Source organism: Hemitrygon akajei, chromosome 1 (genome assembly GCF_048418815.1).
Source record: "Hemitrygon akajei chromosome 1, sHemAka1.3, whole genome shotgun sequence".
Taxonomy (NCBI): Eukaryota; Metazoa; Chordata; class Chondrichthyes; order Myliobatiformes; family Dasyatidae; genus Hemitrygon; species Hemitrygon akajei.
In genome coordinates, this window is record NC_133124.1 from 112,443,337 (window position 1) to 112,459,139 (window position 15,803).

At 39.5% G+C, this 15,803-nt stretch overlaps 2 protein-coding genes across 4 annotated transcripts in view; one reads left to right on the forward strand and one right to left on the reverse strand.

The window, feature by feature from the left end:
* ano10a (anoctamin 10a) overlaps positions 1-15,603 on the forward strand; it is a 66,716-nt gene extending 51,113 nt beyond the window's left edge. Inside the window, exons 13-14 of one of the 3 annotated variants that reach the window (XR_012099451.1) lie at positions 1,116-1,486; positions 15,585-15,603. Coding sequence is in view for 1 of the 3 variants with exons in the window: in XM_073050143.1 (XP_072906244.1) it covers positions 1,116-1,202 (87 nt within the window). In the remaining 2 variants the exon portion in view is untranslated. Of the gene's footprint in view, positions 1-1,115; positions 1,680-12,587; positions 12,730-15,584 lie in introns of those variants that run through there. The other 2 variants (XR_012099449.1, XM_073050143.1) reach the window with 2 other exon arrangements.
* Positions 10,430-15,803, reverse strand: part of snrka (SNF related kinase a) — a 43,118-nt gene continuing 37,744 nt past the window's right edge. Inside the window, exon 6 of the mRNA XM_073050133.1 lies at positions 10,430-13,495. Within this exon, the coding sequence (XP_072906234.1) occupies positions 12,307-13,495 (1,189 nt within the window). The 3' untranslated portion in view covers positions 10,430-12,306. The remainder of the gene's footprint in view (positions 13,496-15,803) is intronic.

Here is a 15,803-nt window from a genome sequence, read left to right on the forward strand (position 1 = left end):
ATTACTTATCTAAGTCCCAGAAAACTAACTCCTTAAACTAAGATCATGCTTGCTAGTTTTAGAATCTTTGGATTGAAGAAACATCCAGTCCATCAATTGTGTAGTATAGTGAATACTTGTTAATTGGGACACATCAGGAACAGTACATTTTGGCCCAATTAAGCAGCTGCCCCAACTAGTGACAGTTTCATAGAAATAGTTAAAATATTTTTTGTAAAACCAAATTACAGTTTAACTGTAACAAATCATATATTTAAATGAAATACAGTACAGTTTAGATCACTACCAATTCTACTATAGTACTATAAACCTGTCTAATTTCCTGTTGTCAACAATGGAATTTCATTGCTGTGTTCTTTTTTGACTGTAAATGAACAAAACAGTGCAGAGATCTAGTGCAGATAATAGATCGCCCTCATACAATGCTTCTATCACATTCTTCAAATTTTCATTTTCATTGTAACATTCAAGATGATCATTGATACCTTCAAGTTAGGAACTATGAATAATTTGACATAGTGAAACAATTTCATCTGTACTCCCAGTCATTTCTGGCATCTCCAAGCAAGAATGCTTGAAACCACAGTGACTGCAAAACAGTTCTGAACAATCTTCTTATTTCTACAAATATCAGTGACAAAAATCACTGCTTTTTACACAGATGGGGACACACAGACAGGGACACACGGGGACAGAGAGAGAGAGAGAGAGACACACACACACGCCACATGACCAAACAAGTGTATGTTCCTGACACTAGTTAGAAACTATTCAACAATAGTCTCCTGGCCCACTTAAGTGGCATAGAAGAGTCCCAAATAAATGAAGGCAATCTTGGCTGTTTTCTCATTTTGTTTTTGTTCTTTAAGATTTGTCTCAAATAATAAGTGGTTGCCCTAATTAACCAATGGCCCAGTTAACCAGAATCTACTGTATTATGTTTGTTTCAATAAAATGTCTTGGAGCTGCAACAACATTATTACTGTATCATATTGTTCCCTCAGATCCACTTACCTTTTGCCCTTGATTATAATACAGGACTTATTCTTACCTTGCTTAAGGTAAACATCACCAAAGTTTCTGGCCACTCTGTGATCTGATTTTTGTTCCCACAGCAAATAAAGGAAGCTGACGAATCAATGGCCAAGGAAGAGCAACTTGATGAAACAGAGAGAGAATGGGAAGAAAAGAAAAAACTTTGAATACATACATGATTGACTGAAATGGATTAAGCCAGACACAAAAATTAAAAACTGTTTAGTGTGAAGATGAGTATGTCTCTCAACACAGTGCTAAGTGTCTCTTTTCTGAAGCCTGCATAAATCATTGTGGTCACGCCCATGCAGATAAAGCAAGTTGAATGGTGCAGAACAAAGCACCAAGGCAGGATGGAGAAATAAAACTTGTATTTGAGTAGGTCAACCTTTGAACTTCATCATTGTGCTGAGGAACATTTTGAGATCATTGGAGCAGTTCTCCGTCACAGGTATAATGCAACACTTGATTGCTTAAATGTGTATAAAAATTGTATTGCATGTTTTCTCGGCCAGTCTTGGTTCAAAAGAAATATCTATATATAAAATACAATAAGTAAGACCGCACCTTTTACCTTGTAATAACACTTTGCAAACTTCACATTAAATAAATGAGATTTCTGGCTCCAAACTTTTCACACTAAAGCTGTAGGGTCTTTTGCTTTCATTTATCCTGCATTCTACACTTAGCAACTTTAGGATTTTTACCATGCACATATGAATATGGAAATTTCAATTTGCCCACTAACTCTTACATTCAAGTAGCTTTGTGTACTGACGTGATCACTGGAAACCCAACAAATCTAATTCACAGCCTGGCCTGGCATGTCATGTCATATGAGCAAAAAGGGGATTCCTTCATGGTTATACCTGAGGAAATGAATGGGCAGAATGTCCATGCCTAGTTTGTAGGGCTTTGTTGACCTAACTCCACTAAATGACAGCAGACCCGGAACCAATGTGTTTACAGGAATAACATGCTTTCTCAGCTTACTTTACAATTATTTAGCTGTGAAATTACAGTGTGACATCCACCATCTCCCATTGAAGATGACTGGTTGCATTATATTCTGCTGTATGCAGATATTTCTGGTTCAAGTTCCAATATTCCAGGCCATAAAAGTTTCAATGAATTTGCAGGTTTTTTTCAAGTTACCTGTCATATTCCAAAAGTACAACGGTAAAATAATGTCAAGTTTGAACAGCGGCGAATCAAATTGGGAGCAAGCGAAGGAGTGACTCACTCAGGTCAAGGAATAGCCAATCAAAGTTTGGGATTCATTAGCAAGTGCAAATTAAGGTGGGGCAAGTAGAATTGCGATTGTTTTTTTGTTTTTTTTTTTTGTTTTTTTTGTTTTTTTAAACATTTTTAAATTAGTTTTTCAAAACATTTTACAAATTAAAAACCCCAAATCCCAATGAGGAGCATTAATACAGTACAAAGTTAAGCATACAATAACAATATGCTACAAAGGAAGAGAATTTAACAAAAAAGCACCTAAATTAAAGACAAGTAAGCTTAGTGTCCTCCCCAAGCCCCACAACACAAGATAAAAAACAACAACTCCAGCCCGACCACAACACAGTATAAAGAGTATAGGTCAGGACAGTCAAACTCCCAGACTGTGAATACACTTAGCAACAGAGGATAATAATAATAATGCCTACTACCAGAAAAAAAAAGGGAGCTGAAAGCAAGGGACCGAAAAGAAGAAAAAACCCTAGTCAAGAGGAAGGTTATGAAAGTACTCGATAAAAGGCCCCCAGATCTTATGGAACTTTAGATCCGAATTAAGAACTGAATAATGAATTTTTTCGAGGTCCAAGCAGGCCATAATGTCGTTAAGCCATTGCGCATGGGTGGGCGGGGCAACATCTCTCCATCTAAGGAGGATCAAGCGTCTGGCCAGGAGAGAGGCAAAGGATAGTATTCGGCATTTGGTCGGACCCAGACATAAATCTGTCTCGCCCCAAAAACCGAACAGAGCAATTAAGGGGTTTGGTTCTAGGAATTGCGATTGTTGAAGTGGAAAGTGTTAGCGTGGGGATTTTGAGGCTTGAGTGAGAGGCAAAAAGCTGTATGTAGATTCTTTTTCTCTATTATTTCTTCCTTTTATAATTGCACAGCTAGAACAGTAGGGATATCAGGCAGGACAGTTGAATGCTCCTCTTGTGGGATGTAGGAAGGCAAGGAGACCTCCAGTGTCTTTGACACCTGTGAGAAGTGCATCCAGCTGCAACTAACGCTCTGCGTTAAGGAGTTGGAGCTGAATTAGACGATCTCCGGATCATTCAGGAGGCTGAGTGGGTGATAGGACATATAGAAAGGTAGTTACATCTGAGGTACAGGACACAGGAAACTGAGTGACAGTCAGGTAGGTGAAAAGGGTTGAACAGCTGGTGCAGAGCGCCCCTGTGGCCATTCCTCTCAACAACAGGTATATCACTTTGGATACTGTTGTGGGGAGCTGGGGGGGTTTAAGAATCGCTGAGTAGAGGAAAGTCATGCTGGTCAGGTCTCTGGCACTGAATCTGTCTCTGTGGTTCAGAAAGGAAGATGGGGAGAAGAGGCAAGCTGTGATGATAGGGAATTTGATAGGGGAATGGGAAGGATGAGAATGAGATTCTGATAGTACGTTGGCTTCTGGGTGCCAGGGTTCGCGACATCTCTGATCAAGTCTTCGGCATTCTTAAGTGGGAGGGTAAACAGCCAGAGGTCATGGTCCATGTCAGTATCAATGATTTTGGTAGGAAGAAGGATGAGGTTTTGCAAAGTGAGTTCAGGGAGCTAGGTGCTAAGTTATAGGACAAGACCTCCAGGTCTGTGTTCTTAGGATTGCTACCCATGTCACGAGCTAGTGAGGGCAGAAATGGGAAGATCATACAGTTTAATACATGGCTAAGGTCTTGGTGCAGGAGAGAAGGTGTCAGATTTTTGAATCATGGGCTCTCTTCCAGAAGGTCAATGTGCCAGAAGAGTCAGTTTGCACCTAAACAGGAGAGGGCTAATATTCTAGTGGAAAGGTTTGCTGGTACTGATTGGGAAGGGGTGGCAGTTAAACTATAATTGCAGAGGATTTGCAGGAAGAATACAGTGGCTTTGGAGACAGTGCAGAGGAGTTCATCAGATTGATTCCAGAAATGAGAGGGTTAGACTATGAGGAGAGATTGACTTGCCTGGGACTGTACTTGCCGGAATTCAGAAGGGTGAGAGGAGATCTTATAGAAACATATAAAATTATGAAAGGGAGAGAGAAGAGGTAGGAAAGTTGTTTCCACTGGTAGGTAAGACTAGAAAGAGAGGACATAGCCTCAAGATTTAGGGGAGTAAATTTATGACAGATGAGGAGGTTGGAGGTGTTGTGGATAGTGTGGAGGGCTGTCAGAGGTTACAGCAGGACATTGATAGGATGCAAAACTGGGCTGAGAAGTGGAGTTCAACCCAGATAGGTGTGAAGTGGTTCATTTTGGTAGGTCAAATATAATGACAGAATACAGTATTAATGGTAAGACTCTTGGCAGTGTGGAGTATCAGAGGGATCTTGGGGTCCGAGTCCATAGGACGCTCAAAGCAGCTGTGCAGGTTGACTCTGTGGTTAAGAAAGCATATGGTGTATTGGCCTTCATCAATCGTGGAATTGAATTTAGGAGCCGAGAGGTAATGTTGCAGCTATATAGGACCCTGGTCAGATCCCACTTGAAGTACTGTGCTCAGTTCTGGTCGCCTCACTACAGGAAGGATGTGGAAGTCATAGAAAGGGTGCAGAGGAGATTTACAAGGATGTTGCCTGGATTGGGGAGCATGCCTTATGAGCATAGGTTGAGTGAACTTGGCCTTTTCTCCTTGGAGTGGAGGAGGATAAGAGGTGACCTGATAGAGGTGTATAAAATGATGAGAGGCATTGATCATGTGGATAGTCAGAGACTTTTTCCCAGGGCTGCAATGGTTGCCACAAGAGGACACAGGTTTAAGGTGCTGGGGAGCAGGTACAGAGGAGATGTCAGGGGTAAGTTTTTTACTCAGAGAGTGATGAGTGTGTGGAATGGGCTGCCGGCAACAGTGGTGGAGGCGATACGATAGGGTCTTTTAAGAGACTTTTGGATAGGTACATGGGGCTTAGAAAAAGAGAGGGCTATAGGTAAGCCTAGTAATTTCTAAGGTAGGGACATGTTCGGCACAACCTTGTGGGCTGAAGTGTCCGTATTGTGCTGTAGTTTTTCTGTTTCTATGAACTGCTTTTCCCAAAGAGTGGTGAATCTGCACAATTCTCTGCCCAATGAAGTGGTGGAGGCTACATCCATAAATATATTTAAGACAAGGTTGGATAGATTTTTTGCATAGTAGGGGAATTAAGGGTAATAGGGAAAAGGCAGGTAGGTGGAGATAAGTCCATAGTCAGATCAGCTATGATCTTATTGAATAGTGGAGCAGGCTCAATAGGCTGGATGGCCTCCTCGTTCTTATGAATGGGAACCAGAGTACCAGAACCATTAGTCGAGTAGTTGTGGAGATGGCTGTTGTTAAACTTTCAAAGTTAGGAAGCAAAAGTTTGAGTGTGGTGAGACTAATGTTCTGAATTGCATAAATTTCATTGCAATAAGTATTGTAGGAAAGACAGATGAGCTCAGGACATTGATCAACATGTGGGATTATTATATTGTAGGCATTATTGAAACTTAGTTGCAGGAGGGGCAGGACTGGCAAAGATTGAATCATCAGGATGCTCTTTATCAACTACAGCTCAGCATTCAATACCATTGTCCCCTCAAAACTAGTCAATAAGCTCCAAGACTTTGGCTCTATACTTCCTTGTGCAATTCAATCCTGGATTCCCTCACTTGCAGACCCCAATCAGTTCGGATTGTCAACAAGACCTCCATCAGCACGTATGCACCACAAGGCTGTGGGCTTAGACCTGCTGTGCTCACTTTATACTTAAGACTGTGTGGTTAAGCACAGCTCTATTGCCATATTTTGACGCCACCATCATGGGCTGAATCAAAAGGGGCAATGAATCAGCATATAGATATAAGGAGACTAAAAATCTGGCTGAGTGGTGGTGTCAGCAAAAACAAGGAACTGATTATAGACTTCAGGAGAGGGAAACCAGAGGTTCATAAGCCAGTACTCATTGGAGGATCAGAGGTGAAGCGGGTTAGTAACTTTAAATTCCTGGGTGTTACTATTTCAGAGGACCAGTCCTAGGCCCAGCACATAAGTGCAATAATGTGCAATTATGAAGCAAGCACACCAGTGTATCTACCTCCTTAGGAGTTTGCGGAGATTCAGCATGACATCTAAAACTTTGACAAATTTCTATAGATGTGTAGTGGAGAGTATAATGACAGGCTGCATCACAGCCTGGTGTAGAACACTGATGCCCTTGAACAAAAAAATCCTGCAAGAAGCAGTGGATTCAGCCCAGACCATCACAGGTAAAGCCCTCCGAACCACTGAGCACATCTACATGAAATACTGTTATAGGAAAACAGCATCCATCATCAGAGATCGCCACCATCCAGGTCATGCTCTCTTATCGCTGCTGCCATCAGGAAGAAAGTACAAGAGCTTCAGAACTCACACCACTAGTTTCAGGAACAGTTACTACCCCTCAACCATCAGGCTCTTGAACAAAAGGAGATCACTCAACCTCATTTGCTCTATCATTGAAATGTTCCCACATCAAATTGACTTACTTTCAAAGACTCTTCATCGATTGTTCTAGTTATTTATTGCCATTTATATTTGTATTTGCAGTTTGTTGTCTTCTGCATTCTGGTTGAACACCCTAGTTCGTTCTGTTATAGTTACTATTCTATAGATTTGTTGAGTATGCCCACAAAAAATGAAACTCAGAATTGTATAAGGTAGCATGTATGTACTTAATAATAAAATTTACTTTGAATCTTGACAGCTCAATATTCGGGGCTTCTGTTGTTTTAGATGTGATAGAGTAGGAGGGATTAAAGGGGGAAGGGTGGCAGTACTAATGAGGGAAAACTAGAGAATTCATCTAGTGAGACTTTATGTGTGGAACTGAGGAATAAGAAAGGTATGACCATGTTAATGGGGCTATGTTACAGACCACCCAATAGTCTGCAGGATTTAGAGGATTAAATGTGTAGAGATTGCAGACTGTTGCAAGAAACATAAGGTGATAGTAGGTGATTTTATCTTGGCGCATATTAACTGGGACTCCCATACTATAAAAGGACTAGATGAGATAGAGTTTGTCAAATGTGTTCAGGAAAGATTCATTAATCAGTATGTAGAAGTCCCAATGAGAGAGTGTACAATACTTGATATCCCATTAGGAAATGAGACAGGTTAGGTGAAAGAAGTTAGAACACTTTGCATCTAGGGATCATAATTATGACCCCTAATTTTAAGGTAATTATGGAAAGGGATAGGTTTGATCCTTGATTTAAGATGCTAAATTGGAGTAAGGCCAATTTTGATGGTATCAGAAAGGATCTGTAAAGTGTGTATTGGGACAGGCAGTTTTCTGGCAAAGGTGTACTTGGTAAGTGGGAGGCCTTAAAAAGTGAAATTTGGAGAATACAAAGCTTGAATATTTAAATCATCCTTAGCAACAAGTGAGATGACAGAGGTTTGGAGTATTGTTCTGCAGCTTAAGAAAGGCTCTAACAATAAACCAGGAAATTATAGGCTGGTGAGCCTGACAACAGTAGTGGGAAATTAATTGGATTGTATTCCAAGAGACCAGATATATGACCATTTTGGATAGTTGGGGATTGATTAGGCATAGTTAGCATAGCTTTGTGCACGGTAGGTCGTATCTATACAATCTTATAGAGTTTTTCAAATATGTTACCAGGAAGTTGATGAAGACAAGGCAGTGGATGCTGTCTACATGGACTTTAGCAAGGCACTTGACAAGGTCCTGGATGGGGGGGTTGGTCAAGAAGGTTCAGTCACTTGGCATTCAAGATGAGGTAGTAAATTGGAATAGAAATTGGCTTTCAGGAGAAGCCAGAGTGGTAGTAGATAATTACCTCTCTGACTGGAGGCCTGTGACAAGCAGAGTGCCACAGCGATCGGTGCTGGGTCTGTTGTTGTTTGTCATGAAAATCAATGATCTGGATGTGGTTAACTGGATGACCAAATTTGCAGATGACAGCAAGAATGGGGGTGTAGTGGACAGCGAGGAAGACTATCAAAGCTTGCAATGGGATCTGGACCAGCTGAAATAATGGACTGAAAAATGGCAGGTAAAATTTGATGAAGACAAGTGTGAGGTGTTGCACTTTGGGAGGATCAATCAGGGTAGGTCTTACACGGTGAGTAGTAGGACACTAAGGAGTGTGGTAGAACAAAGGGATTAAGGATTACAGGTCCCTAATTCATTGAAAATGGTGTCTAAGGTAGATAGGGTCATTAAGAAAATTTCTGGCACATTGGCCTTCATGAATCAATTTATTGACTACAGGATTTGGAATATTATGTTGAAGTTGTATAAGATGTTGGTGAGGCCTAATTCAGACTATTGTATGCAGTTTTGGTCACCTACCTACAGGAAAAATGTAAATAAGATTTAAAGAGTACTAGAGATAGCTTACAAGGATGTTGCTGAGACAGGAAGAACTCAGTTATAAGGAAAAATTGAATAGGTTAGAACTTCATTCCCTAGAATGTAGAAGATTGAGGGGAGATTTGATAAAGGTATACAAAATTATGAGAGGTATAGATAGGGTAAATGCAAGCAGGCTTTTTCCATTGAGGTTGGATGGGACTACAACTGGAGGTCATGGGTTAAAGATGATATGTGAAATGTTTAAGGGGAACATGAGGGGAAACTTCTTCACTAAGAGGATGGTGAGAGTGTGGAAAAAGCTGCCAGTGCAAGTGGTGGATGTGATTTTTATTTCAAAACTTAAAAGAAGTTTGGATAGGTACATGGATGGAAAGAGTATGGAGCGCTAAGGTCCTGGGAGCTTAGTCGATGGGACAAGGCAGTTTAAATAATTCAGCATGGTTGGATGGGCTGAAGGGCCTGTTTCTGTGCTGTAGTTTTCTACGACTCTACAATATCCAAGTTATTCGCCAAGAACCTAAATGAGAGATAAAGGCCACCCGAGAAGAGAAATGCAAGTTAACTACAGCTTGGTCAATGACAAGGTTGGAGCTTGAAATGGGACAGGTGGAGATTTTATGGAGGGAACCCCAAAACAGTTGAAAGCATTTCTAGATTGGAGATCTGGTGCTTAATGAGGCCTAAGTTGGAAGAATAGGTTCTTGGCAGAAGCATTGATCTGGAGGTTAGAACTAGGAAAAGTGGGTAGAGTTGGAGTCAGGTGGTACGTTAACGTAGCGGTTAGCATAAAACTTAAAGCCCAAGCTGTAAGGAATTTGTACATTTTCCCCATGACCGCGTGGGTTTCCTCCCACATTCCAAAGATGTACAGTTAGGATTAGTGAGTTGTGATCTGCTACGTTGGCACTTTAAGTATGGTGACACTTGCAGGTTGCCCAGCACAATCCCCTCTGATTTGATTTGATGCATGCTGTATGTTTCCATGTATTTGTGACAAATAAAGCTAATCGTGAAACCTTTGTCTTTAGAGCTGGATACTGAAGAAGAGATCAGGGAGAATTTTTTATTTAAAAAGGATGAAATTTTTAAAATGGGCAACTTTGGTAGAAACTCACAAACACAGGGCAGATGGATGATTGAAACAAATTGGAAAACAATTATACATTTTTGGTTGAACTGGAATTTTCATTTATGGTGAAAACAAATAACATTGACCATACTCCATGTCTGCCTTGGCAGAATCTCTGGATGAAGTACACAAACAAAATAAATTTGATCAAATATTGTGAGCATCCTGTTTCATCAAGCCGCCCTCAGCCGAACTGTTTTGAATGCCACATGGAAATAGAAGAGGCTACAGCTAAAGTAGCCGTCACAAATTTGGAACAGAAATTGAACAAATTTCTCCCCATGCATCAGCTCATTGATAGCAGCAGTCAAAACACATTCTCTAAAACACTGGTGGTGTACTGATATATTTAAGCCCTCTTGAGGAAATACAACTCTGCATACAACAGTTGTAATGACATAAACTGTGGAGATTTACTTAAGTTCCTAATTTAGTTTCATTAATGTCTAGTTGAGTTAGGGAGGCAATACTGGACAGCAGTGCAGATCATTCTTTAGGTCTTGGTTAATTTCCAAAATTCCCTTTCTGTAAAGTGCCAAACTACAAAATGGTTGGTTTCATAAATACTAGAGTAACAACAGAAGGAAACCAGTCTGTTGTTTCACTATTGCTTCAGAATGATAGTCCTTAAGCTATTAAGCAAAGATGATATTTTTGAAGGTTTTTGTCATCTGCACATGCAAGTCAACCACAAATTGAGCTAGGCTCTCTTTCTAATTCAAATAATTTTACATATTTTAATAGTTTTAAAGTTACAAATTAGCCACTATTCACACATGAAAATACCAATTGAAAGATTGGCCATGGGATGCCACATTTTCATACTGTTACATTATTTGGTCCAACAACATTCATAAGTAGTGGTTACTCTTTCCATTCATTGCACCAAATGATGCAGCACAACATACAACACATTACTTACGGGTCATTCACTTGAGACAACTCCATATAGAATACAGACAGTTAAACAGTGGGCATTTCCACCTACATTAATCTAGTACAATCTGACAACTGTACATCACTGTAATTCTCAGTACTGTGTATACACAAATTTACAGTTCTTGTACAAATACACAAGGTAGGAGTTCTAAAAGGTGCCATCACAAGGCTATACATAAAATATAAACAAAACTATGTACATTAATCCAAAAACTTAACTGCATCTACACAATTGCTATGAATTCCCTTCACTATTTGTTATTTCCCACAATGAAAATCAGGCCATTAAAAACTGGAATGCCAATATACTTTAAGACTAACTTGATACACCCCAACCCCAACTCCAAATTATCCTGCAGCATTTAATTTAAAACATATATTTACCACCAAATAACTGACTGGAAAGCTTTTGCCAAAGCCAGACCTATATTTCAAGGAAGTAGAGTTTTTCAATGTTAGAGAGGATAAATAACCTTATGAGTAAATCCATAACTCCCTATTGACTGGAGTATAGCCCATTTATCTATGGATTAGAAATGGTTTACTCTATTCAATCCATAAACTACTGAGTGTAACAGAAAGCAATCCATAAACTATTTTCAATGAAAGACTGAAATTCCAATTACAGATTAGCATTGAAAATCTCTTCTCCTCCGAGGTCTTAATGTGATTCTCCATGTGTCAGTGGAGAAACCCTTCAATAGTAGGAAGGAAGTTGGTGGTATCTTAAGTGTCATGATGCAGGATATAAACAGTAAGTACTTCACATTTAAATCATAGCTACCCTGACATTGTCTTTCTAGCAAATCACAACTTACTGGTCTGCAAGTGACAATGCTATTTTGTGTTGTTTCCAATCACTACACCATGTCCTACCCCACAGAACTGACAGACAAGTAGATCCAAACATATACACAGATAAAGAGACAAGCTAGCCTAAGTGCAGGGCTTTCTCACTTGAGGGGCAACATAGTGTCATGGACACTAATAATCAGCAAACTTAGTCCAATCCAACTCTGTCCAATTATAGCACCTTCAAAGTCTTGCTCAAGTTTGCCTTATCCTGAGTTTAAGTCAATATAGACTAACCCACCCTGAAGTGAGTTCTCTGCAATCTTTCAACAAATTAAGACTCTCCAGTATGACTATTGTGCAGAGAGCATTTCATCAAGCTTGGAATAGTGAAATGTTTTCACAAGGGCTGCAATATTTCAGTTATTGCTTTGGTTCTTTTCTGTCAGGTACACTAGAGTAAGTAATTAAACCTAACACTCTTTGATCATATGGTCTGAAACCATATCGATTTGCAGTATCCTTTCATGTGCAACACAAAGAGCTACAAAGTGCACTATTTACTTAAACTGTATTTAGCTCCATTAACAACATACAACCAACAGGTTGATACTAAACTCCCAAGATATTAAAAAATTCTGCCCCAGTCGTGTTTTTCTTGTTGGGAAAGTAAAGCAGTAGCGAGCAGCATGCACAAAGACCATGCATTGTCAATATATTGAGCAAACTAATTTGAACATTGCAATAAATAATTTTAAAAGTCCATTTAAAAAGCTCAAGGCTAAAAGAATTTCACTTTGCTAAAAAAGTCAAACTGTAACCAGCAAGAATAACAGTTAAATCAAGCTAAAACATATTAAATAACTTGACAGCAGCTGGTTTGACTAGAGGTACACAGCAGTCCATCCTTAGGGTTCCGCTGAAAATTCACAGAAAGTGTTTTCTCATAAAGAGGTAGCTGTAGAACATTGTTCTTCAAGTTCATGTTGTTCTCTTTTGACATTTCAAGCATATTCAGCAGGTCAGCCATTTGGTCAGAATAAGACTCGCCACTGGTCAAGCCAGAGGTTCGCTCTATAATATTACTCGAGGTGATGCACATTTTCCAAGCTGATTTCTCATGTATTCTAATTCCAGATGTTGGTTCAATGATGTATCTACTACCATTGCCACCCTGCAATTGGGACCCAAGACAGAGGCTCATTAGCTTCAGGCTCTCCACCAAATCTTCTGCAACTTTAGGTGACTGTGAAGAATTTCCTTGTGTTGTACAGCTGTGAGTTCTTGTTCCCGTGTTGTTGGTGCTCCCACTGGAATCATTGGAAGGACTACTTCCACCTTTGTTGCCATCACTTGGGCTGCTCTTGTCAAAACCAGCATTCCCATCACTTGACTTGCCTTGCCCACTTCCATCCCCTCCATTCCCTGGAGGCCCTTCACTGCTATCACGGCGGTGCCAGGAGTAGGTGAACCCACTGTCTTTGTCAAGAAGACGGCGACTTTCTGAATCATCATCACTGGTTTCAGAACTGCTACAGCTTGATCCACGGCCTTGATTTTTCCGCTTGTGGTAACGTTTATTCACAGTGTTTGGAGAAGCAATGTTCATCTTTAACCGACTGAGCTTGGGGGGCAGGTTTTCGTCCATGTCAAAATCATCATCCGACTCTCCTTCCTCAAATATTTGATTAAGGACAGGAGCACTCTTCCTGGTGGTAAGCCTGTTTGTTATGGAAGGTTTGCGTCGCAAAACTACAGGAGTGGGAAGAGGAATTACATTTCTGTCATCCTCATCATCCTCTTCATCCTCTTCCACTCTGAACAGACACGTCCTATTGTTTGTAGGAGGCTTTCCAATTGCACCAATTGTCGATGACTCTTCTTTCTTTGCAGGCTCACCAGATTTCATTCGATGCCCATTAATGGTGGACTCTGCAGTGCGGGCTGGGGAACAGACTCCGGCAATTGACACAGGATGGATGATGGGTGATGTTGTTATGTCTTCAATATCTTTTGCTACTTCTATTTTTGTAGGCCAGGATTGCCTAATTTTGAAGACAAAAGAGAAAAGGGATCAAAATCTTCAGTCACTTTCTTCAATTTTTTAATGAGGCTTTATGGTACCAAATTTTAAATTAGCTTTACACTTCAGTTACTTATTATCAAATGCATACTAATAGAATATTTAACATTAGACATCCAGTCTACTTCTGCTTTGCTGTAAATCCATCAGCATCAGTTTATGCTGTGCTAAGGCACAATCTTGTGCAGAAAAAATGAAGAAGATCATGAAGAAAACATGAACAACTGGAATACTACTTCAATAAGTACAACAAATACAACCAAAATATTGAGTTCTCTTTCATAACATTTTCCAAATTTATCATGTTCAGAAAGATGAAGATTCAGATATCAATAATTCAAAACCTCTCATCTTCCCCAGAATAAATGAGCAAAATGTTTATGAAATTGTACTAATTAGTATCTCAGTGTGACAAATGTAGGTGTGAGTAACTCAACCAGATGTAGAAAAATAACTCTTACTCAACCTGCAGGGATGAGAATAGCAGTCAATATCAGAGTAAATATCATTACTGGATCTGATGACAATGATTGTACTGTTGCCTTAGTTTCGATTAACAGTGTGAAGGTCACTTCATGCAATGGTATAAGGGAGTAACCCTTTAATTGAGGTTTCCACAAATATAAATTATGGAAAAGTCTACAGGCTAAATAAAAAGGCCCAACAAATCCTAAGAAAATGTGATCATGTATCGACAAGACTTAAAATCATATTTCAGCCTAAACTAAGATTGGATCTACTGTTTGGAGAAACAGATATTATGTCAATGATTATTGAAATTCAAAGAATCTCAGTATCATTTACATATACAAATGGAATGCTCAGACACAAAACATCTTTAAGATAAATACTACCACACCAGGTCACAATTAGACTCAATTCATGTGATAAACTGGTCAAAAGTTGGACTGTTTAATCTTGCAGAAGTAGGTAGTGCATTTTATTAATTTAATGTCACATTCTCACAATGCACATTTAAGTTTGATACTATACCATACAAAAGACTGCAATATCCTTTTCAGCAGGTTGTGAAACTAAGGAAGTGAAATTTTCATTGCTCTTTCTAATGCAGGGTTCCATAAAACAAAAACAATTCTGAGCCTGTAGAGAGTAAGGTTCCCCAGAATAATATTTCATACAAAGCTATTATATTGTCCTTTGATTCTAACTGAGATCCTGTACTTACTTCTTTTTGAGGAAACCTACAATTCCATTAGGTTTATAAGAACCTTTTTAGCTGGACCCTGCTTCCTATTCAATGGAAGGTTCAGAGGCCCAGGGGAAGTTGCATCTTTCTGATGTGTAAGTCTACACAAAACATTCTCTGTAGCAAATATGTGCTGTAGCACCAACATTGGGTATGACACCCAATCTCAGAATGCAATTCGGGCTGCTTTGCCTTCAGTGCACCAACGTGCTGGTCCAGTCTTACCTCATTCCACATGAACAAGAAAGGACAATGAACCAGTACCAGGGAAATACAAAAGGAAGGGCCACCTTACAACCAAACCCAAGATGCAAAAGCAGAACTTTAAAAAAAAACAGGTGCAGCATCCTTGGGATGCTGATTTTCTACAGCTACAGCCATTCTGTTCACTTCTGTTGGGTTTTGCATGACCACTGAGTTTTGATGCAAGGTTTCAATTAATTTGTCAACTTTCCTGCTGCTCATATACTGTCATGATATATCTTATTGCCCATGTTTTGTTACAAGGCCTACTCAAATATAAAGCAGCATATCTTAATAGGACAGTGAGTCTCCAGTCAACCTAGATTACTTGCTCAAATCTTGCACTTGCTCTTGTGACTCGCATCCTATTGATTTAAAATTCCATCCCCAAGCTAAATGGGCATTGTACAGACAACTATGGCCCCACATGCAACAATCCCAGGAAATCTTAAATGTATCAGTGTTATTCAGCCTTTATACAATGTATTCAAAGTACTCATCTCCAGCTCCATTTTAAAATGAAAAGAATAGTTCTATACCTTATTTTATTTTGTATCTCATTTAATCTAAGACTCAAGCATTTGTATACCTCTACTTGCAGGGAAATGGGTCAGCAGAAACAGCTCATTCAAGAAGCAGGGAGATAAGCACTCAAAGAGAAAAGGATCCCTCAAGGTGAAAAATTACTACAGTACTCAAATTTTCCTTCCTCATGTATTCAATCACCTATAGTAGAAAGGTATCTTTAGTTCTTCACAAAGAAGCTTTTTTCCTCTGAACTATGTCCCGAAGAAAAAGTACATTTCAAATGCTTCTGCAC